At 60.0% G+C, this 23,911-nt stretch overlaps 1 protein-coding gene across 1 annotated transcript in view; it reads left to right on the top strand.

Moving 5' to 3' along the window:
- EFNA2 (ephrin A2) overlaps nt 1-23,646 on the top strand; it is a 49,714-nt gene extending 26,068 nt beyond the window's left edge. The window contains exons 2-4 of the mRNA XM_056338662.1: nt 16,242-16,531; nt 19,581-19,646; nt 21,181-23,646. Of these exons, the coding sequence (XP_056194637.1) occupies nt 16,242-16,531; nt 19,581-19,646; nt 21,181-21,302 (478 nt within the window). The 3' untranslated portion in view covers nt 21,303-23,646. The remainder of the gene's footprint in view (nt 1-16,241; nt 16,532-19,580; nt 19,647-21,180) is intronic.
- Nucleotides 23,647-23,911: the final 265 nt, after the last annotated feature.

Raw genomic sequence — 23,911 nt, forward strand, 5'->3', positions numbered from 1 at the left:
CCGGGGGTCCCTGTGCCGGCTGCCCTGCCTGCGCCGCAGGGCTGAGCCAGGCTGGGCTCCTTGGGAACTGCTCCGGGCCGGGGTCCCCGTTGCACCCCCAGAATTTGGCCCTGCCTGCTGCTGCCTGTCCCTGGCAGGGCTGCAGCCAGCGGGATGCCGATATTGTTCTCGCCACCTGCGGCCGCCAGCTCGGGGCTGAGCCCTCGTGCGCGCATCCCTTCCTGCGTGCGCATCCCTCCCTGCATGTGCATCCTCCCCGCATCCCACCGGAGCCTCTGCCGAGAGGCAGATAAACGGCAGAGATGCGATCTGGGCTTGCAGCTTGGCCGTATCAGGGCCCCATGCACTGCGGACCCCTGAGGTGTAATGAAAGCCTGTGGGAGAGTATCGAGTGAACCTAAATGGATTTTCTCCATTAACACAGACCCATCATCCAGTTATCAGCTCCTCGGCGCAGAGCGCTCTGGGGCTGCGGTCGCAGTGACTGGCACTTAAAGTGCTCGCCGCCAGCGCAGCCAACATCTGCTGCCGCAGCACAGCACCCACCTGCCGGCACTGCCAAAGCTGACTCCGTCCTGCCATCCTGGCTCCCCGGCACGCTCCATCTGTGCCCTTGGACCGGCACCTTCCTTCCTCCTTACGGGGGTGCCCTTCTGGGGGGACACTGTACCTGTAGAAAAGATGTTGGGGTGCAGGGGGGTTCCAAAGCCCAGCCTTAACCCCCACCCCTGCCTCAGTCCGCCACGGGGGAGGTGGCAGGGGTCCTGTGGTGGGCAGGAGGCACAGCAGGGTGAGGGAGAGGAACGAAGGGGATGGCTCTCATTCCTGCACACAGCCACTACCTGCTTTGCAAGTTGGAGTTCATCATTAGCTAGGAAATAATTAATTGTTGGGCAGACAAAAGGCATCGCTCGCCCCCCCCAGGGACCCTGTCAAAGGGAGCTGTCAGGGGCTGGCGTGATAAATTACGGCTCCGCGGGCTCTGCAGCCCGTCACCGTCAGGGCTGGGGGAAAAAGTCCCACGTTGTCCTTTTGATTGGGGGTCACCGTGGGTCTGGATCCTGCCTGGCATCCCCCGGGGACGCAGGGGTAGCACAGGGCTGGGGCAGAGGGGTCAGAGAGGGGGCTGGGGGTCCAGCAAGCAGGTCCCTGCCGGGTGCTAACGGTTGTGCCCGCTGCATCTGTCCTTCTGAGCCGTGTCCCTCTGTCCATCTCCAAGCACCCGCCTGGCCCCGCCGTGGCGTCCCACTGGGCAGCCAGTGGTCCGGCGGGCGCCCGATTTCCACCTCGTCGGCGTTTTTGCAGTGATTGCGGGGCCGGCGTGCTCTCTGGCTCCCGCCGATCAAATTACCCCAGTCGTGCTCGCCGGCAAATGCGCTCAGAAATCGCTCCCACCGCTCGCGTGAAATTTCCTGCGAATTAAAGTGTTGCAAGGTTAAAGAGTCACCGGTGCGCCCCGCTGCCCCCCCAGCCCCTGCAGCTGCCTGGGACCGAGACGCCACCAGCAAATGAAGTGGCTGACAACCGAAATAATGCAATAATACGCATTTATCCTTATTAATTTGTGTGCCTTAAACAAAGTGGGGTAGGAAAGGCTCTCCTTGTTTGTTGCTCGTGGCACTGGACCCACGCCGTGCAGGATGCGCCGACCCTGGGACAAGGAAACTGAGGCACGGAGGCAGCAGCTGCCGCGCCGGTGTCACAGCAGGACTGTGCCAAGTCCCAGCCATGGCTCTGGGATGAGACGGATGGAAAGAGCTCCGGGGAGCACCAGGGTGCTGGTTTGGCTCAGAGACCCAAGGGTGACACTGATGTCCCTGGTGCCCTTTGCAGCTGGGCAGCTTGAGTCACTGCTGCCACCCATCCCAGTGCCTGGCCCTCGTGGCACCCAGCTGCACTCTGGCCACCAGCCCGTGAGCCATTCGGCTGGAGTGGGGACACCACAGCCGGGCTGCATGCTGAGTACGAGCTAAAGGGGTTTGCAGACCAGGGGGGTGGTGGCCATCACCTGGCGGGGACCGATGGGCTGCTCTGAGCATCTCCCTCCAGCCCGGTGGCAGTGGGGCTGGCAGGGTGGGCACCCCGAGGAAGGGCTGCCCCTCACCCTTCTGCGGGTGCTGTGGGGCAGCAGGGAGGTGACGGCAGATGGGACAAGAAGGCTGGCACAGTGCCGCTGCCTGTGCCATGGGGCTGTGCGCCGATGGCCGTGGTGCTGGGGGCTCTGCAGCCTGGGGCTCTGCCCACAGCATGCCAGGACCAGCCTTAACGAGTATTGGGGCTCGGCAGTGCTAATGAGGTCAGCCACGGGGGCTGTTTACCCCGTCCCCTTGCAGGAGACCCCCAAACGGGCGCCTTGATCTCGCTGTCCCAGCGGGCTGCGGCGCAGAGCCGGCGTGGGCGGTGGGGGGCCCGGCTGCCGCCGGCAGATAACCCCCAGCAGCTCCCGTCCCGTGCCCGTTATCAGCACCCACCCGCTTCGCCAGACATGTTAATTAGGGCACTCAGCGTGAGCAGCCGCAGCACGTATGTGCACGCGTGGCCTCGTGCATGGGCTGGCACGTGGCTGGTGGCTGGCTGGGAGGGACGTGCGGGGCCCGGTGGCCGCAGGAGCTCCTGCCCCGGTCCAGGGACGTGAGCAGAATGTAGACGTGGGATTGCACGGGGCAGGGTGTGCGCAGGCCTGGGTGGGCATGGGGCACACGCGCTGGGCTGGGTGGGCATGGGGCACACATGCTGCACCGTGCTGAGCTGTGATCTGGAGAGTGCGGGCAGCCTCTCCTCGCCGCCGGAGCCCGGTGCCCCTCTCACCTTTGCTGTCAGCCGCTACCGTAAACACCTTCTGCTGCCACGGCTCTGCCGTCCCCTGAGCCATCTGGCTGCCTGATTTTGCAGAGCTCCGCTTGCCCTCCTCTGGCCCTCGCCCTGCTCCCTCCCTCGTGCCAGCACCCTCCGTCCTCCCTGCCTGCTCCCCACTGGGACCTGGGGGGGGCTCTGGGCCTGCAGCGAGCCCCCTGCCCCAGCATCGCCATGCCCATCCCGATGTGCTGCCGTGGCTGACCGGGAGCAGTGCGGCGAGCCGGGCTGCTGGCACTAACGCTATTACTGCTACACTTCCCAGCCCTCGTCTCTCCCACAATGAATTTCTGAGCTGATTAAATTTGCGTGGACCCCGGCTGCATGTACGGCTGTCTGCCGCCATTTCTGGAGCCAAGCAGGCGCGGGCACTCCCCGGAGAGGGCGAGGGGCAGCGGCGGCCAGAGACACCCCCCAAGTGCCGTCGTGCTGGAGAGGAGTGGAGCGGGTACCGCTTTACCTCCTGCACGGAGGGCTAGCAGCAGGAGATGTCATTGCATGCGCAATGGGGGGCAAGCAGCTCCTTGCGGCTCCTTAGCCAGGAGTTGCTGCGGTGGCGATGGCCGGTGGAGCTGTGCTGGGGTGTGAGGGTGGGGGTGTGAGGGTGGGGGTCAGCTTCATTCCGGGCTGCAGCCCCCCAGGCATGCCCGGTGCTCCCAGAAGCATGCAGGAAAGGATGCAGGGCAGCATCCCCCACTCTGGCTGGGATGCCACGCCAAGATGGAGACGATGCTGAGCTGCAGATCCAGTGGGGTCTGGGGGTGCTGCGGGCAAGCGGCTGGCAGGAGGGGGGCACAGAGGAGCATCAGGGCGGGGAGGTCAGGGTGGGGGTCCCAGGGTGGCTGGGCATGGTGCAGCGAGGAGCATCAGGGCAGGGAGGTCAGGGTGGGGGTCCCAGGGTGGCTGGGCATGGTGCAGCGAGCAGCATCGGGGCTGTTCACCCACGTCCTGCTCCTCGGGACCCCTGTGCCTTGCTGGTCCCTGGCCCACGGGCTTGTGGCCAGCACTGTTCAGTGGCCACAGAGCCTGGCCAGGAGCAGGCGGAGCTGGGCTGCAGGAGGGGGAGCTGGAGCAGGGACCTCTGTGCCGCCTCACTTTATTATTGAATTTAACCTACAGTCTTCCTTACATGCCACAGTGCCCGTAACTAGTGCAGAGGCTGCTTTTATGTGCAAATGAGCCTTTTTTTTTTTTTAATCTTTGACAGAGAATGTGCTGTGTTTACATAACAGAGGGCCCTGGTACTCTGGAGAGGGCCACTGACAGTGCTGGCAGGAGATGTTAAGAAAGATCTAACATTTCTGATCTCTGTTTAGCCAGAGGCACTGTGAGGCAGGCGGGAGCAGCAGGGGAGGGTGGCTCTGGGGTGCCTGGGGGAAAACAGCTCAGCTGCTGCTGCCTGAGGTCTGGGGAGGGCACTGGGGCCAGGGACCCATGGCAGCAGTGATGGACCAGCCTGGGCAGGTGTGGGGATGCAGCAGCACTGGAGGGCTGGGTCCTGGGGGTCTCCATGCTGAGGCAGAAGCTCCAGAGCCCTCTCAGGGGTCCCCAGCCCCATGGCCGTGGGGCAGAGGCTGCCCTTCCCTTGCGCTGATGATGCTCCCTGAGCTTTGGGAGCATCTGGCAGCCATGGGCTGAGCAAAACTGGTGGCAAAGTGCTGCCTTCAGCAGCATTCCCAAGGGAGAAGGGCTCCCAGTGCAGTTGCCTCCAGGGCTCCTGGGCAGGGGGTCCTGCTCCCCTTCAGCAGCACCTCAGAGGAGCCAGTCCAGTTGGGATAAATAGTCCCTGCATCCCCGAGCCACTGCCTCGCTTGCCACGCACCAGCAACGGAGAAAAAAAAACAACCTCCTCCTGCCAGGTTAAGTGGAAAAATGACCAATATCCTAAGGCCTACCAGGTTAAAATGCATTAATTCAGGATAGTCTAACGGACTATCTAACGGCAGTATTGATTAGTCTCAGTGCGGGGCTAACTAGCATCCATGTTAATGAGGGGTGTGGATTGCAGCAGCTGATGCGGTTCCAGGGATCTGGGGGGCAAGGGCAGAGCACCCCAAACAGGAGCTGCTGCTGGGGGGAGCCGGCTTCACCTGGCCAGGAGTGCGTTTGTCCCCTTGGGATAGGCTCTGCCAAAAATACCTGTTTCTGATTGACACCTGTGTTTTTTTCCGGATAAGCGAGTAACCTTGTGAGCCTGAGGAAAAAAACCTGTCTGGTCTGCGCCGGCATCACAGGAGCAGGATGCAGGATCCGTCTGCCCGGCTCATTCGTGCTGTGCTTGGTCATCACGGAGCAGCCAGCTCCCATCGGATCAGCACTCGTGGTAAAAGCTCTGCCTTGTCTGGTCAGGTTTGGACCCAAATACGTGTGGTGCTACCAGCTCTGGCTTCCCTTGTCACAGAGTGCTCAGGTGGGAAGGAATTGCCAAGGCAGAAGGTGAAATCCATGGCAGGTTCCCAATCCTGTGCAGAGCAAAATGCAGCCTGGAGCCCGGCACGGGGCTGGGGAAGTGAAGCAGCCTTGGCTCTTTCCTGAAAAGCTTCACATTTTTTTAACTCCTTTTTTCTTTTTTTTTTTTTTCCTTGAAACTACTTGAAAGACCACATTTCTTCCCCTTCCACTTTTTCTAGCAGCTCTCCCTTAGCTCTGCCCCCCCAGCCCCCTTACACAGCGGGAGGAATCGTGCCCGAGTTTGCCTTTTCATTTTCTTTGTGTAACTTTGCAGCGTGTCTGTAGAACAAACTTGGACTTTCAAATATCAACAGCACTTTTGCTTTGGGGTACCCGTGTGTGCCCTCGGGGGTGGCCCTGCAGAGGGGGTCCCAGCCCCACGGTGGGGTCCCAGCCCCAGCCTGGCACCGGCTGCCCGTGAGTGCCAGCGAGGATCACCTTGTACACGAAAGCCCATTAGAAGATTTATTCCATCCAGGTCACTTTTATCACTTGCCTGGTACACGCAGAGCCGGCCAGCGTGGTTGCGTCTTCAAATTAATCCATGTGGCTGAGGGCACATCTTGTGAGATAAGCCTGGAGAGTATTGGAGAGGGGAGAGCGGCTGAGTGCTTCCTCGCTGGGCAAATGATGGAACGGCGGTGGGATGCACCTGGCACCGTGCCGGCTCTGCTGTACCACCACTCGCCACAGCAGGAGGGAAGCTGGGGCTGCCTCAGCTGCATTTTTGGCACCGGTTTGGTGGGAAACCTCTCCGATGTGCTGTGTGTCCAGGCAGCAGCTGTGGGACGCGGCACCGGCGTTTTGCCACCGAACGCTGCCGGTTCGGCAAGGTGGCGCTTGCATTTAAACAAATTTTGTTTTCTTCTCTGTTATAAAGCCTACCCTTAGCCCGCAGGAGTGGGGATTGCTGCTCTTTTTCTAGATCTGCGAACAGGCTGAAATAATAGCTCCGGGTGTACCCATTTATCTCTTGTGTCTATCTCGTCGTGCATCCCGTCGCATCCCACTCTGTCACCCGGTCCTGTAATATCTCAGCATCTCCCTAAAGCAAAAGATGACAATAAAGTGTAAATGGGGAGTGTTGGTTCTGGAGCATAATGATGGCAATTTAGATGCCGGCCGTAATTTCCCGGCTGTTGCCCCAGGTAACAGGGCCATTGTCTCCTGTGGGAGCGTGGCAGAGCGGGGATGAGGTTACCTCCGCTCTCCCCCATCTGATTGCCACTATGGGTTTTTTAGTCATTTACATTAAAAGGAGGGAAAGGGAAATAGCCATAAATGAAGGAGTGAGCGTCAGGAGGGCCAGGCTGAACCAGCCTGGGGGGCTGCTGCTCCCCGCTCCCGGCTGGGCTAGCACCAGAGCTTGACCAGTGGCATCACCGGTGCCAGGGCTGGGGAAAGGGCTCACAGGCTGGAGTGGCAGTTCTGCATGGGAATTTGCATTCATTATGCACAATGCCCTGCCCGCCCCAGTCCGCCTGGGAGGCTGCGTGTGCCAGCTTGTCCTCCTGCCGTGTGCTCTGGCTCGCTGTCACGCTGTGGTGCCCGTGCAGGTGAGCCAGTGGCCTCTGCGGCACCCCCAGAAAGTTGGAAAAAAGCAGTATTTAGAAGGAGCGAGTTTGGGGTTCGCAGCAGAGCTGGTCCTGCGCTGCAGGCGCGGTGCCTGCCGGGGACCCGCCTGTGCCATGAAACCACCGCTCGGTGAAACCACCGCTCGGTGCTGCACACCGGCACCCAGCCCATAGTCGCCAGGTTTTTAAGGCTGAAAAAATAAAGGAGACCTGGCTCTCAGGGTCCTTCCCACCAAGGTGCGCATCCTTCATATACCGGGTGGAAAAACACTCCCGTGATGAATTCATTAACAATTTACTGATGCTGGAGTGCACTGTCCCTGCAGGCTGCACGGGATGCGACTAGGGGTGACTCAGGGAGGCTGATGCTGAAGCCAAGTCACGGCACGCTGGGCTGGCCCTGGTGAGTAAGATAGCTCCGTGTGTCAGGAGAGGCTCACAGGCACATCTCAGAGCAGGCAGCATCAAGCAGCCCCCGCACGCTGCCAGCCAGCGCTGGGGAGAACGGGTGCCAAGGGGGCTCAGTGGGCTGCTGGGCACCCTTGGGCTCACCCCATTAGCTGGTCTGGCGTCCCACTGCCAGCCCGGCACCTTTTGGCATGGTTCGGTGTCTCCAGTTTGGGCAATGGGGACAGGCAGTGCTGCTCATCCCTGTCCCCATCCCCGCTGCGCAGCTGCTGGCCGTGGCGGTGCCGGGGCTGTCAGATGGCATTAAGCCCAAACTAACCTCCCGTCCGTGGGAGCCATCACCGTCATCCCAGATAACTGTAATCGAGCTGCTGAATATGTAGCTGGGCTCAGAGTTTTGTATTTGAGATAAATATTGATATTGAAGCTGTCAGTGCTGGCGAAGTGACACTGACACCTGCTCCGCTGGTATCTCACCGCCTGACCCATCAGCTCCCACCAGCTGTGGCTCTGCACGGCCCCGGCAGCCCCGTGGGGGGGGGGGCTCACCCTGTCCAGCCCCCCCATGCAGAGTGGGGACTGCTTCCTGCAGTACCGGCTGGGTTGGTGGCTCACCACTGCCGGCTGAAGCGAAGGAACAACCCCAGGCTCTCAGTGTCCGCAGTGACACCTGCGGTCCCCAACTGAAACGGTCCTCACACCCTGAGGTTCAGGGAGCTCCCACCCCCCGCCCCAGCAGGGATCAGGAGGACCAAGGACCCCGGCCCTACCTGTGCTTTGGCCTCCATGGGCATTTCCAAGTGATGCAGTTGCAGCCGGGACCAGCACGCTCCCAGGGCTTCCTGGATGGAAAGCTCCTGGAGAGCTCATGGTTGGGGGAAAAAAGGCTTCCTGGGTGGGGGCAGCAGGCGATGGGTGCTGCAGCCCATGGGGTGGCACCCACAGCCTGGCTGGCCCAGTAAAACAGTGGCCAGCGGGCACGGGGCTCAAACATTTGGGAAATTCAAAAGTCAATGTAATTCTGCCACAGCTGTCGCTGCCTCTTGGGTTGCTCCTGCCAGATTTCACTTGACGCTCGCCGCCTTTCCTGCTCTGCCAGGCTGGCTGCTCACCGTCAGGGCGTGCGGCAAGGTGGGGACGGGTGGTGAGAGCTGAGCGTGGACTCTCCCATCCCTGAGGAAAAGAAAAGGGGAAAAACACAACAGGCATCCCAAACCCACCCCCTGCTCCTCCACCACCCAGCTGGGTCACAGGGAGCCCTTGTGCCCATCGCCCTGTGCCCGCTGCCCCATGCCGGTGCCCATCCCTCCTCCTGCCCCACTCCTCACGCCTTTATTTTTTTAATGAGCCGATCTGCTATCTGGCGCCGAAGTTGTGTTTCCAACCACCGCACTCAGGAAACCTCATTAACACAGATCAAAAGGAGCTTTTAATGATTTATAAAGGTGCAGCAGTTTGGAGAAATTAAATAATTTAGGTGGTGTGTGTACGGCAGGTCCCTCAGGACCACATTACAGGCGTACCGTGAGCCGCAGCCCCAGCCGCGCATCCCCGCTCTGCCCCGCCATGGTGGCGCTGGGGACACTGCCGGATGGCTCCGATGGGAATGGGGCTCGTCGCTGTCTCTATTCCGTGCGGCTGGGAGAGATGAGGCTGGGGCGGCTCCTGCCGTAACCTCGGACATCGTCTCGTTCCTGCAAGCTCTGGGGCTTGGCAGGGCTGGGGTGCTGGGATGCTCTGGCACGGCTCAGTGGAGGTTTGGGAGGCGCTGGGTGCTGGTGCCGCTGCCGCTGCGGCTGCGCTCGCTCTCTGGCCCTGCAAAACATTTTACCAAGACGGTTACAATAAACCTGAGCACTGGCGGGACGGCGGAGCAGGGGGGCACGCGACCCCACTGGACTGACACCAGATGGACCCAGGTGTCCCGGTGCATCTGGCTCCATCTCCTCCCGGACCCTGCTTTTGCCTCTTTGGCCCTGAGCGCTGCGACCGCTCTTGAGCGGGGGAAAAACGAATCTGCCTTCAGGCTGTGACCAACACGTGGCCAAAATCCCCCGATGGCCTCATCCAGCTCCCACCCGCTCGTGCCCGGCGCTGCCGTCAGCATCCCGCGGGACAGCGCTCAGCCCTGCGGCGCAGCGGTGCTGGCTGTCCAAGGAGCAAGAGAAACAGATGGGAAAAGCAGCTTAAACGTTCCCGGCGTGAAGTCCATTGCCAGCTACGGACATGCCAGGAACCAGCCGAGCAACAGGATTAATGGAAAAAAGAGCCGTAACGGAGCCGGGCGAGCGCCTCCTCCCACGGGGGCCATTCCCCGCCGCCCCCCCAGCACCGACAGCCGCTTTGTGCCCATTTCCCGGGGGAGGGGGAAGGGGCCACGATGGATGCTGGCGGGGGGCTGGATGCTGGCGGGGGGGCTGGCGTTGGCCGCTCCTCAGCTGAATTTTCATCAGGTTGTGTTTAAAAGACAGCGAGAGGGCGGCAGGCGATGTTGGGGGCTGGTTTTGGGGGGCGGGGAGGGGGTGCTGCTGCTGTGTTTTATTTTGCTCTGTAATAGGCTTATTACTCCTGATCATGCTGTGACTATTTGAATGAAGGAGATTTCAGGAGATGAAAGCATAAGGGAGATTTTAAGTATCTCAGTGCCAGGCCCCACAAGGACGGGTGCCCTTGGAGCCCAGGGACCCCTGCACCTGGGACCCTGGCACTGGCAGCACCCTGCCCCAAACCCCCTCCTCGCCTCGCCGCCCCCGCCGCAGTGAGCCCCTTCCAACCCCTCACTCCTCCGATGGTTACAAACCTCCTAATTTCCAGCCTCAATTTATTCATGGCCAGTTTATACCCATTTGTTTATGTGCCAACACTGTTCTTCAGCTTAAATAGCTCTTTTCCATCCATTATATCTCCTTCCCCCCCCCTCCCCCCCCCCCCCCCCCCCCCCCGTATTTCAGCGAGCGCAATCATATCTCTTTTCAAGCTGTTCAGGAAAGAAAAATCTGAATTATTTAACCCTTGGGACACTGGCTGGTCTTGCAGGGTGTTGTGAGACCGAGAGATGAATTCGCTTTGTTCTTGCGCTGGGTTGCTGCCCTTGTTGGGGAGTTTTGGGGGCTGCTGCTGCCCAGGGGGGAAACTGCAGCACTGGGTGCAGCGGCGGGGGGCTGGGACCAGGGTTGGGGTCTCGCGACACCCAGACCCAGGGCCGGGAGAGCCACAGGGGTTTGGGTGCAGGCAGGGTTTGCCCCCCCCCGGTTGGCTCTGTCCTGTGGGGGCTGAGCATCTCGGGCTGAGGATGCCACTGGCGCACGGATTTGCAGGATGGGCGCTCGGAATTTTTTTCCCCTCGGCGGTGAATGTCCAACAGGTTCCTGCATGGAGATGCCACCCTGCCTGGTGTGACATGGGGACACGGGCAGGGTTTGGGTGCCACAGGAGGAGGGGAGGGCTTCAGCAGCTCCCAGTATGTTATTCCAGGCAATTTCACTCCAGTGGATTCCTGCTCTTGTGCCAAGGGGCAGGCACGGGACAGCACCAGGAAAGTTATCAATGAAACACAAACCAAAAGCTGGGGAGGGTGGGGTGGCTGCTGCTGCACCGGGCTCGGCGGGTGGGGGGTCCTGGCACCAGGATGAACCCCAGGGTGCTGGAGAGTGGGAGTGTGGCACAGCCGTCCCCAGCTCCGCAGCGCTGCCGGGAGGGTGCTGTGGCTGTCCCAAGGATGGTGACGGTGTCCCAAGGACGGTGTGCTCTGCGAGGCCGTGGGCTGTCCCTGGGGGGTTTCCACCGCACCACGGGCAGAGCCCCTATGCCTGAGGGGCAGCAAAGGGGCCACAAGCCCACCGAACAGCCTGCCTGTCCCCTGCCCTGCTGGCAGAGCCGGCCCGGCTGTCAGGCATTGCTAACAGTAACGAATGCCCCTAATGAAGCACCCAATTAGCCAGGATCCCAGCCTTAATGGTAGCTGACAGAGCTGAAAGCTGCGAGTAGTCAATTGTCAAGTGTAACATCCCGCCGGGGTGAGGCGGGGAGGCTGCTCCATCCGTCTCTGTCAGGGAAAAACAAAGCTCCCGCGTTAACCCCTTTGGTGGTGGGCAAGCTCTGTGCCCGTCAGCAGGACTGCGGTGGCCGTGGTGGACCACAGCATCAGCCCTGGTGGTGGCATCAGCCTCATCCCAAGGCATCAGCCCCATCCCATGGCATCAGCCCTGGTGATGGCATCAGCCCCATCCCATAGCATCAGCCCCATCCCATGGCATCAGCCCCGGTGGTGGCATCAGCCTCATCCCATGGCCTCAGCCCCATCCCATGGCATCAGCCCCAGTGATGGCTTTAGCACTGGTGATGGCATCAGCCCCATCCCATGGCATCAGCCCTGGTGATGGCGTCAGCCCTGTGCCACAGTGTGCATCAACCTGGCCATGGCACAGACCTGGTGTCTGTCCTAGAGGGGTGGGGGCTGTCCTGCACCCAATACTGCGGTGACCCCCAGACACCCCACTAGCCCTGTGCAGCCTGGCACCCACCTTCTGTTTTTCTGGTTCATGCAGGGCGTGAAAAGGCAGCCCAAGCCACAGGCAAACCCACCCCGTCCCCTGCTGAGCTCCGTGCCATCGAACGAGGGCTGGCTGGGGCGCTGGGGGAGCCCCCAGCCTCTCCCAGCAAAGCCATCCCATGGCAGGGGGCTGCTCCATGCCGGTGGCTCCGTGGCTGCCACTGTTGACTCCCGAGCGGCCGCGGTGAGCCCCGGGGTGCAGCCGTGCCGCTGGCACATCTTCCAGAGCACAACCATGGTTTGTTTTCCCAAATATTCAACACAGGCTGCCGAGGGGTTGGGAATTACCCAGGAGCTGCTGGATGGAGCATCACCTGGCTGCCTGCCGCAGCCCCCCACCCCGAGCGTGGCAGGGGGACCTGCCCTGGCTCTGTGGGTGGGGGGATGTGGTGTCCCTTCTGCGAAGAGGGGCCGAGGCTGCGCAATTCCAGGTGGAGTAACAGGAACCTGGATTTGCTCAAAGCTGAGTTTTTCCTTTGGCTGGAAAATGTAGTGAGTTGGCATTTCTTGGGGTGCCAAGGGGGAGGTCGCCCTTCTTGCTGACTGCAGTTCCCGGTGGACTGAAGATCCAGGGATTTGCCCTGAGCTGGTATCCCCGTGTCTCAGGGACTTGAGGTCTCAGTGACGGTGGGGACTTGTCCTGCTCACCCCAGGCTGGCACCCATGGGGAGCAGAAACCATGTGCGTGTCCAAGATGGGGATGCAGGGACTGTGGCGTGGGGCTCAGCCCAAGCGGTACATGCCCGGCGTGGAGCGGCGTGTGCCAGGCACAGGGATCTACCCAGATCCCTGCTGCAGCTCCCAAAGGGATCCCAGATGGATTTTGCAAAGCTGTGGCTCCCGCAAGCATGTGGCTGCTCACGGGGAGCACCCTGAACCCGGGGGACTAGAGGGGGGCTGCTGGCACCCGGCTCAGCCCCAGCCGCTCGCCCTTCCCTGCCCTGCTGAAAGGCGTATTTTTTTAATTTTTTTTTTTTTTTTTTCTGTTTTGAAGCAGATGAATTAGCGATGTGCCTCGTTTAGACAGTTGAAATCCCACTCATTTTAATTAGCGCGGCCTGGCAGCCCTGCTGCGGGTATTACACGGGGCGACAGTGCGCTTTCCAGGTGGCGGGTTTTTAAAATGCTGTTGACATTTTGCGAACTGAATGACTTAAACGATAACAAATTAACAGACGGCTCCGTGCGTGCGCGCAGGGCTGGCTTGGCGTGAGCCTCCGCCACGCGCCTCTGTGAGCAAATTCGGTTATCTGAGCGTGTCCAGGCGCCGGTGCCTCTCCCCGTGCGCTCGGGTGCTCCGTGCCGAGGGACACCCCGTGCCTGTGATGCATGCTCAGGTTGGGGATGCTTTTGGGGGTGCTGCCTACTGGATCCATCCTCCTTCCCTTGCTGGTCCAGTGTTGGCGTCCCGGTGGCACAGCAGAGCCGGGTGCTCTGCTGGGATTGGCTGTGAGCGGTTACACTGGAGGAACTTGGGGTGAGCACCCTGTGATGTGGGGATGTCCTGGTAACCCCCAGATTCAGGCTGTCGGTGCCGTTACCGGCCTGATGGTGCTGGAGGGATGTAAAACCAGCCGGGATGAGGTGGTGGCAGCTGGGCAGAGGTCGGTATTCCCAGTGCCCAAGCCAGGATGGAATGAGCACAAAGCATGAGCCACTGTCCCGGCACCAAGTGCTCTGCCCCATGCCTGGCACAGTGGCACGGACCCCCATTCCCATGTCCCTCCACCCCTGCATCCCCCTCCCTGGGGCACCCCTGAATAAGCCCCTGCCCCGTGCCGGCTGCTGCCTCCCTGCCCCGCCTGTGCTGGGCTTTGCCCGGTGTGCCAGGACCGCGGTGCCCAGTGTGCCAGGGACATGGCGCCCAGTGTGCCACGACCGTGATGCCTGGTGTGTCATGACTGTGGTGCCCAGTGTGCCACAGCCACAGTGCACGGTGTGCCAGGGGTGCGGTGCCCAGTGTGCCAGGGCCACAGTGACTGGTGTGCCAGGGTCATGGTGCCTGGCGTGCCAGGACTGCGGTGCCCAGCGTGCCACAGCCTTGGTGCCTGGTGTGCCAGGACCGTGGTGCCCAGTGTGCCAGGGTCATGGTGCCCGGTGTGCCAGGACCACGGTGCCCGGTGCTGAGGCACAGCCACGCTCCCACCGAGCAGCTGCTTTGGGCCCCCATCGCGTGTGGCCGCGTTGGGCAGAGCTGGCAGGGAGGGAATATTTGATCAGGCAGAAATGTGGTAGTGGCGGGGGTGAATCCGTGGGGGGAAATGGAGACGTGAAGGTTTTCTGGCAAAGCAAGCCAGGGCAGAGCCGAGACAAAGTCATGTGGCACCTGGGGACGCGCAGCCTGGGGGTGTCAGTGCCCCAGCCCCTGCCCGCTCACCGAACACAGTGTCTGGGCAGCCCCGGTGCCCCCCCGGCACTTGGGGGGATGCAGGAGGGTCTGGGCTGGGGTGCAGGTGTCCGGCAATGGCAGCTGGGGGTGTCCCCTGCCCGTCCCATCCCACTGGGGTCGCCTGTGCCACAGGGTGGGGACGGGGATGGGGACAAGGCTGGAGCCCCCCACCCCACCCCCATGCCCCCGAAAGCCTGCTCTGAGCTTTTAACCCAGCTTTGTGCCTTGGGACCCCGAGAGCGCTGGGCTGGGCAGGACGGGGGGCTCGCAGGTGGGGGGGGGTGGGGACACCAAAGGGCAGCAGCCAGGTTGGGTACAGGGGGCTTGCCCACACTCGGTGGGGCTGTGGGGCAAGCCCAGGGCCCCCCGCCTGCGGGGGTGCACCGTGCCGGGGGTCCCCATGGCTCCCCAGCACCCACCGTCCCCCCCAGCAGAGGGTGACCCCTCCTCGCAGCCCCCACCAGCGCCTGTCTCTGTCTGTGCCATTTATCACAGCTAATCAGCTTTAATTCAGCAATTTGTCAGTCCAGCAAAGGCCCTTGGAGTTAGTTGATTTTTTTTTTTTCCCCAAAAAAACCCCATAATTATTATTATTATTCCCCTGGTAAGCATGAGCCCTCCTGTTACAATCGCCTTTGCTTGAGCTTTAATAACAATCATTAAAATAAATAATTTTTTTAAAAATAAAAGGCAGAGAGAAGAGGGAGTTTTAAAATTTTTTTTAAAAAAAAATTTATTGTTTTGTGTGTGCGTTTGAAAATTGTTTCCCAGTAAATCCTAGCCCTTTGTATTAATTTTACATTTTAAAATGTTACCTTGCCAGGGGCAGGGTTGGCACAACTGACTCGGGAAAGGAGAGAGAAGGAGAGAGAGAAAAACCCTTCTCCTTAATTAGCGTATTTCCCTGTGTGATCAGAGTGCTTATGAAGCAGGTAATGAGGTGGATGGGGGCTCGATGCCATCCGTCAGCTGCTCCGGTGAGGCTGGAGGAGTAGCCCCCCCCCCTCCCAGCCTCCCATCTTCGGTCCCCCCTTCCCTTTTTGGGGTGCCGGGTGCCTTTTGGGTCACCCTCTGCCACCGCCAGCGGTTCGCTGCATCCCGTGTGATGAGTTTGAGCCGGTCTCAGCCCTGCTTGCAGCTGCCAGAGACTCAGGTGGGCGCAGGGGACGTCGGGGAGCCCTGGGGTGCTGCTGTGGGGTGGCTGGGGGTGGGTGGCCACCATCCCATCCTAGCCCATCCACTCCAGCCACTGGCCATCCCTGGGCCGAGCTGTGGCGATGCGGGGCTGCTCCTCGGGATGCTGGAGCGCTGCCCCTGGAGCCGTGGGACGTGCCCCATCCCTGGTCACGCTGAGGCGGGGGCTTTCTGCTGGCAGGAGGGTCGTGCCCCAGGAGCCTCAAATTAATTAGCAAAGAAAACGTGCTCAACGTGGAGCCAGGGGGAAGCCAAGCTGCCAGGTTGGGTCCTGGGGGAGCCGGTGAGTTTGGCCGGCGAGCTTCATCAGCTGCGGCCGGGGTCTGCAGCATCCCCCCACTGGGTGCAGTTTGGGGATGGGGGGGTTGCAGGTGTCGCCCTGAGGAGCCGGGAAGGGGGGGGCGCAGCTGCCAGACAGGAGCTGCCGGCATGTGCTATGGAGTTCTCCAGCACCGCTAATCCCTTAATCTCTCAGATAATCAGTGCCAGAAACGCAAATTACACTGGGATTGCAGCGCACAGCTGCAGCAATGCCAACGCTTCGATGGTATCGCTGTGAATAATGATTCTTTTTGCGACTTACTACCAAGTGGCGCTGGTTTATGGGGCATAAAACGGAGTCTCTGGGTTAATCTCGTCGGTTAATGGGGATATTGGGGTGGGCAGGGGGCTGGGGTGCCTGGAAGGGGGAGATGGGGAGGGGAGAGTGGTGCACAGCTGGGCTGGATCAGGCTCTGGGTCACGGTCAACCTGGGCTTCTGGCATCCCCACGGTGGGATCTGGTGAAACGTGGTCCCACTGACGCCAGCTTCTCCCGCAGGTTTCACCGCGGGGACTACACGGTGGAAGTGAGCATCAACGACTACCTGGACATCTACTGCCCACACTACGAGGAGCCGCTGCCTGAGCGGATGGAACGCTACATCCTCTACATGGTCAACTACGAGGGGCATGCGTCCTGCGACCACCGGCAGAGAGGCTTCAAGCGCTGGGAGTGCAACCGGCCCGACTCCCCCAACGGGCCCCTCAAGTTTTCGGAGAAGTTCCAGCTCTTCACCCCCTTCTCGCTGGGCTTCGAGTTCAGACCCGGCCATGAGTATTACTACATCTGTGAGTACAAGGTCACCACAGGGATGTGGGGAGGGGGACGGTGGGGGTCCCCACGTCACCCCGCTGGTGCAGGCTGGACCCAGATGCTGACGGTTTGCGTGGTGACCCAAAATGCTGCGGAAGCCCCCAGACCCAAGCCATGCCTTTGTGCTGCAGCATTGACACGTCCAGCTCAAGGCAGAGGTTCCGACCAGTGCATGCCTGGTGCCCGAAACCCTTCGTCGGGGCTGAGTCACAGCTGTGGCATGGGGTGGCCGTGAGAGTGACTGGGACATCCCTGGGACTGCAGGATGATGGGGACGCTGATGCCATCCCCATGGGACCACCCACCAGGCACCGGTAAAGGTGCTGCACTGGGGCAGTGGACGTGTATTCTCGTCCTCTCCCAGGTATTCCCAACCCTCTGTGTATTCCTGTGCTCTCCTGGGTCTGCGCTCCCCTTTCTCACCTAACAGATGAAGCCCAAGCTGGCCGACCCACGCCAGGGGAAACTTTTCTGCAGGCGCCTGGGCGCTGGGTGCAGGATGGGCCGCCCCCTGAGATGCAGCAGATCTGGTCCCTCGTTGGATTTCTGCCTCCGGAGCCACCGGGCGCGGGGGCCAGGGCAGCGGAGGGGGAGAGGAGCCAGACCGGCTTCCTCGGGAGCCCGCCAGAGCCATGGAAAAATAAGCTAATGGGGCTCGGATCAGGTGCTGGGAGTCTGGCAATCAATAAAATGGTAAAAAAAAAGAAAAAAAAAAAAAAGAAAAGAGAAACCATGACCCCCAAGCACTCAACGGTGTCACAGGGAGACAGGGATGCCTCTCTTCTCGCACAGGAGCCAGCCAGCATGCTTATCTGCCTTATTATTTCTCCCCTTTTTCCTAAAGCATCTGTTTTCAGCCCACTTAATTTGTTCCTTTTATCTATATTAAATTACCATTTTTCCCCCTCTCCCTCTCCCTCTGTAAAATGTCACTCGTGAAATAACTGCATCTACAACTCTGTCTTCCCCCCCACCCCCCCACCCCCCCGTTTTATTTTATTTTATTTTATTTTATTTTAATGTCGTTAGGGAGAGATTACACAGAAGTAAATGGTGAAGCTGATCATTGCTAAACGGTTAGAATTCATGTCATGCGGAACATTAGAAATTATGCCTCTTTGAGGAACCGTATTTAGCAGACATGAAAGAAAAGAAATTACCTCCTCCTCGAGCTCGCAAATTGGAATGCCATTAACCTCGCAGGCACGGGGACGCACTCGTGCTCCCCGTGCTGGGTCAAGGGCATGGGGTGGCCCAGGGGACCAAGACGGTGCCCGGAGCTGCTGCAGGATGCCCATGGCACGGCACGGCATGGCACAGCACGGCGTGGCGGGCGTCGGGTGCAGCTGGCGTGACCTTCTTCCCTGGGGTGTGGTGGAGCGCCAGGGAGGGAAAGAAAAAGGAAAAGGAAAAATAAACCCCAGCCGTGGGGGCTCTGCAACATCCCTAGTGGCTCCCCGAAATGACCGGCGCTGCGCCTGTTCCCCTGCTCGTTCCCCTGGGAGCGCTGCCGGTGCGGGCGAGATGCTGACCGGGGTGCAGGGGCTGGATGCGGCTTTTGAGGGGGCTGGGGGTGCATGGCCCCCATCCAGGGGGGGAGGGCTGGGGTGCACGAGGTGGTTGCGCAGCTCCAGGGTGCAGAGAGGGGCCAAGTGGGGATGCGGGGGGCAGGGACCTGCCCAAGCTGATGGCCCCTCTGCAGCTGCCCCACGGTTTTATTTGGTAAAAATCAATTGGAATGGGTCTGGCGGAGCAGCGGAGTGACTGTGTGTCACAATCGGTGCCGGGGACCCTGCATGCCCCCCCCCGAGTGCCAGAGGGGAGGGGTGGGGGTGGCCTGGTGCTGCTGGAGGGGACCACCTGTGCCCAGGCTGGCCCCTTGCTGCCACCTCTCCTGTGAGTGGCATCCTGGTTCCCCCTTCTTCTAGATGAAATTAAACTTTATTGCGAATAATGCTCTCTCCCCTTCTTGTAATTCAAAAAAAAAAAAAAAAGAGAAAAGCAAATTAAATTCCTTTAAAAACATATATATAAAAATCACATTTTCTCATATTGAGAGGGGACTTTCACCGAGATAATTATTGCAATTACTCCCTTTCTCTCTCCCAATGAGTATTATTTTTATTCTGTGGCTTTATCCTCATTTTGCCTGTTGAGGGAGAGCTGCGCAGCCCTGCCTGTGTGCTTGCAGCCCGCCACAACGGGGACAAAAGCCACTCGTGCCATTGTCCCCTGCCCCCAGAGGGAAGCTCCAGCTGTGCTGGGACCATCAGGGGCCCTTCACTGGGCTCACCTGGGATGGGGCAGGGGCAGCCCCACCCCTCACCCCCTCTATAATTCAGGCAGGTGGGTGGCTAAGGGATCTGTTGTGTTGGGATGCTGTGTTAGCTCAGTCTCCATCCCCCTTGTTCTAAGTTCCCCACAGGATGTGGCTCCCCAGTTCAGGGGGCTTCTCCCCAGGGCAGGCAGGTGCTGGGCCCCCCAGTATCCCTCTGCCCAAGGTGATGCTCTAGGGAGCCTCTCCAGCAGAGCGTCTTGTGGTCCATGTTTGATGCTGCTCCAGCATTTATCTGACCCCCCACCCCAGGAGGGGCCCCGGACCCAGCTTATCATGCGGGATGTTCCCCCACTTGCCATGTCCCACCAGGGTGGGGGCAGCCGGAACAGCCCTGCTATGGGCTCAGCAAGCAGGGTTTGCCGCTGGAGCTGCACCAGGGAAGGCTTTTGAGGTTCAGTGACACCATGAGCTGGAAAACCCTGTGTGGGGGCTGTCCCAGTTCCGGCTCGGACCCCCCTTTCACTGGTCCCATGCGGTGGGGCTGGATGTGGCCACCCATCTTGCCACCACAACCCCAGGCATCTTGGCTGTGCCACAGGGGCTTGTGGTGCACCCTTGGGGGGGTCCTTGAGGTGGGTCCTTGAGGTTGGTCCCTGCCCTGAGCCGGGCTCTGCTCCATCCCCATGGTGGGGCCTGAGCTGCTGCCCCCCCTAATCTGCTGCCTTCTTTCCCCTTTTCTCTGCAGCCCGCATCCCCCCCAAACATGGTGGACAGGCCCTGCCTGAAGCTGAAGGTTTATGTTCGGCCAACAAGTAAGTGAGCTGGGGTGGCCCGGGGGACCAGTCCTGTCCCATGGGGCGAGGGTGATGCTCTTGGTGGCTGGTGGTCCCAGGGAGTGGGAACTGTGGAGGGGGATGGGGTACCCCGGGTCCCACCTGGGTAGCACCGTGACAGGGATGGGGATGGTGCCCACAGCCCTGCCGGAGCCATCCCAGCATTGTCTGGACAGCAGTGGGCACATTGCCTGTGTGGTGGACATTTGTCACCAAAGTTTCAGACGGGGGGGGGGGGGGGGAATAATAATGATCTCTGCACAGTGGCTACTTTTCAGAATCAATAACTCAGCCATTTAAAAAAACAAATAATAATTTTCTTCTCCTGTTAACGTGTAATTAGCAAATGGCAGCAGCTCTCCCTGGGGAAGAGTGCCTACGAAATGTCACCATTTAAAAGGATGTCTTTTCTTCTCCTGTTAACGTGTAATTAGCAAATGGCAGCAGCTCTCCCTGGGGAAGAGTGCCTACGAAATGTCACCATTTAAAAGGATGTCTTTCTTTTTTTTATTTGCATGGCTTTAAAATAAAATCCAATATAATGAAACCATCTGTAAAAAATCATTCTGTTTTGTTCAGGACTAGGGCATAATAGGGGGGGAAAAATATCTTCTGATACTATTCTTTAGTATTTTAATAATATCAGGATTTTATTATGCCAGTGCTTCACAGGGAGGAAGGGCTGCTGTTGTGCTGCTCGGGGAGAGGGGCTTTGCTCCAGGGGCTTCCCGGGCTGGACACCCCTCGGTTGGGTCTGGCCCCAGGATGAGTCCTTGAAACTTCTCAATCACAAGTGCCCAGCATGGGCAGACCCCAGTCTTGGGGTCCCCACACAGGGACCTTCCAGGACAGGAGGAATGGATGGGCCAGGTGTATGGAGGGATGAAGCATCCCCAGCCAGCACCAGACTCTGCTTTTCCTGGCTCTGGTTGCATAAAAATCTGTAATCCCGTAACAAACGTGAGCAAGCCAAGCCTGGGGAGCTTAACAGCTTTAGCCATCATTTAACTTGTTCCCCCATGTGCTCCGGGCTTGGGGTTTGCCTGCAGGACCACCAGGCTTTTGGCAAGTGGGTACCCCTGTCGCATGTGGGCTGGTCCATCCCCAGCCACATCCAAGCCACCCTGGCTGCCGCAGATAATCCCCGTCGCACAATGGCACCCACTTCTGGCACATGGGCTGTCAGGGGGGCTTAGGAGAAGATGGGATGCAACGCTGCCTAATCCCATTTAGAGGGCAGGACCCGGAGCGCCCTGTGCCCTCGCCCACCCCCAGCATCCCTGTACTGCCTGGCCCCATCGCACAGGGCTACTGGAGCTGCGTGCTGGTGTCCCTGTTTCAGGTCCTGGGGGTGGTGCAAGGATTTGGGGGGGCGGGGGAGGATTGGTACCCAGCTCCTTGCTGTGGGGGATGCTGCTGCATCAGTAGCATCCAAGGCCCCCAACCCCTGGGGTGCCAAGCATCGCTGCCCTTCTGCCAGGGCTGACACCTGCTTCTCTCTTCCCTTCTGCAGACGATTCCCTCTACGAGTCCCCGGAGCCCATTTTCACCAGCAACAACTCCTGCTGCAGCCTCAGGGTCCCGCACACTGTGCTCGTGGTGGTACCCGTCGTCTGGACGCTCCTGGCCTCGTAGCACCGACACTGACGCGCCAGGGAGTGGGCTCTGCAGGGAAGGAGCAGCCCGGGGACGGATCCTGACCACCCTGAATCGCCTTCAAGCCGTGGCTCCTGCGGCAGCAGGACAGTGCCTGGGGAGGTTGCCGGTGTGGAGGGTTGGTGCTGCTGACCAGAAGCTCACCTGGATCCTGCCGCCGCCTGAAGTCCCCATCTTCGCACGGCCACCACGCCAGGGCGTAGCATGGGGGATGGGGAAGGTCTGCCCGGCAGGATGGATCCTGGTGCACGCTGAAAGCTCCCGTCCCTGTGCTGCGGCTCGCTCAGCGCCGGCCCTCCCTGTGGGATGTCGCTTTTTACATTTCTAGACCAAATATAGAGTCCTCGTTATTTTGTTTTGAGGGGTTTTTGGGGTTGGGGTTTTTTTTGTTTGTTTGTTTTTTAAAGAAAAAAGATTTTTATTTTTATTTGCTGGGTTGTTTCAGTCCAGGCTTCCCCGTATCAGACTGACCTGCACGGGGCCAGGCTCAGCCCCATCCCACTGAGCCCCTGGCCACTGTGGCTACAGCACCGTGGCCTTGCCTAGCCATGGGCAGAGCCACGGGCAGCGCCGGGATGCTGGGAGAGACGGACGCCAGCGATGGTGCCGACTGCTCCGTTGTCACAGACTCCTTCCCGCTCTGGCCATCGCTGCAGCCACAGGACACTGCGGCTGTGCCAGCCCCACCGCGCTTCCCCTGCCCCCCCTGTGCCACGGGGATGCGGGGCCTGGACAGACACAAGCCCCCGCTGAGCACCCGGCAGGGTGACCCCATCCCCACCGCTCGTGCCACGGATGTCACCGCTGTCCCCAGGGGACCCTGGGGCAGCTCGGCGAGCAGCAAAGCAACCTGGAGGTACCCGAGGGGAGCAGCGGGGACAGCTGGCATGGGGGGCACCGGGGGTGCTGGGAGCCGGCGGGCCGGGCTCATCCAGCAGCTGGGGTTGCTCCGAGGGTTGGGGGCTGGAGCCCCCGTCCCTGGCAGGGCTGATCTTGCTGGGCAGGAGGAGCGTGCTGGCCCAGCGCTGCCCCTGGGGCAGGTTTTTCCTCCTCCGCAGCCTTCTGCTCTGCACAGCATCCCCCCCTGATGCCATGGGGGGACAAGACCCCCCATGGGGTGGGCCGGCAGCCGCATGCAGGACCATCGCGGCATTCCCCGTGGTCACCCCTTCATCCCCTGGCTGCTGCTGGCATCCCCAGCTGGGGATGTTCTGGGGTTCCGGGGCTGGGCGCGGGGATTTATTTTTTTTTTTTTTCCTTTTCCTTCTTTGCATTAATAAGACACCCCCTACCCTGAACCTCCCGAGCTGAGGTTGGCCCTGCCCCCAGGGGTGGCAGGTCCCCACGGAGGGGTCCCCCAGCAGCCCCCAGGGCCCGACCCCTCCTCGCCTTAAATCGGGGGCTGTCCCACCTAGGGGGGTCCTGTTCCTGTCCTGCAGAGCCCCCCCACGCCCCAGGGGGTCAGTGGTCCCGGGGGATGACAGCGATGGGCTCAGGCCAAGCTGAAGCCCCTCCTGTGGGCGCCTTTTCCAAGCGCACCCCAGCCCCTTCCAGCAGTGGGGGGGACACACCAGTGGGGGCTCCGTCCCTGTACATACAGCGCTATACTGTGAGCGGTTTTTTTTATGTATTGTTGAGAATGAATTTTATGGAAGGGTTTATTTTATTTTATTTTTTAGACTAGGAAGCTGAAATCTCGCAATAAGCTCATCTCTACCATCCAAAAAATACAAAAAAAAAAAAAAAAAAAAAATCACATTCCCTGCCGTCCTGTCCCTGTCCCCGTGTGTCCAGACCAGGTCGTGGTTCTCGAAGGCGAGCGAAAGCATCATGTTTATCTAGGGGATGAGGGAGGGCACCCACTGAGCCGGGCGCTGAGCACCCACCGGGCTCTGACAAGGAGCTGGCAGCACCCACCTGCCGTGGTGCTGGCTTGTGGGGGGAGCAGTGATGGCAAAAACCTGGCCTTTGGTCTGTGTTTTTATATATATATATAATTATATATATAAATATCTATATTGTGTACAGCGACTGTGGGAGAGTGGAAAAGTGAAGTGCGGCAGCAAGGCTGGCAGGGGCCGGCAGCCGCGGCGAGGGGTGGTGGGGGCTGGGGGTGCTTCGCTGTGGCCGGGCTGTGTCCCTTGGGTGCAGCCCATCATTGGTGCTGGTTCTGCGTGTTGGTCTCCATTCCGCCTAGCTTCGTCCTTAGACACGCCGCTTTCGTCCTCGACGTTGTGCTGATGGTAAACCGGATCACCGCCCCATTTGGATTCTGTATTTTTTTATAATAAAATAAAAATAAATGTCCTGTGAGCTCCTTGCTTTCGAGAAATGACTTGCCCTCCTGACACAGTTGAGCTGCACACTGTTCCCCGGGGGGTCCAGGCCCCCATGGGTACCAGGAGCCGCTGGTGGGGGCAAGCTGGGGGGTCCAGCGCCAGCACTGGGGCAGCCACACTGCTCCTGCTCCCCATGCAGCCCTCTCCCTCGGTGCACCAGGGCTGTGAAGACAGACCACTTTGCTAGGTGGTGTGTTAATTACGGGAAGGATTTAATTACCGTGTTAATTAATAATAATGGATATTAAA

The sequence above is a fragment of the Falco biarmicus genome, chromosome 4 (assembly GCF_023638135.1).
Source record: "Falco biarmicus isolate bFalBia1 chromosome 4, bFalBia1.pri, whole genome shotgun sequence".
Classification (NCBI taxonomy): domain Eukaryota; kingdom Metazoa; phylum Chordata; class Aves; order Falconiformes; family Falconidae; genus Falco; species Falco biarmicus.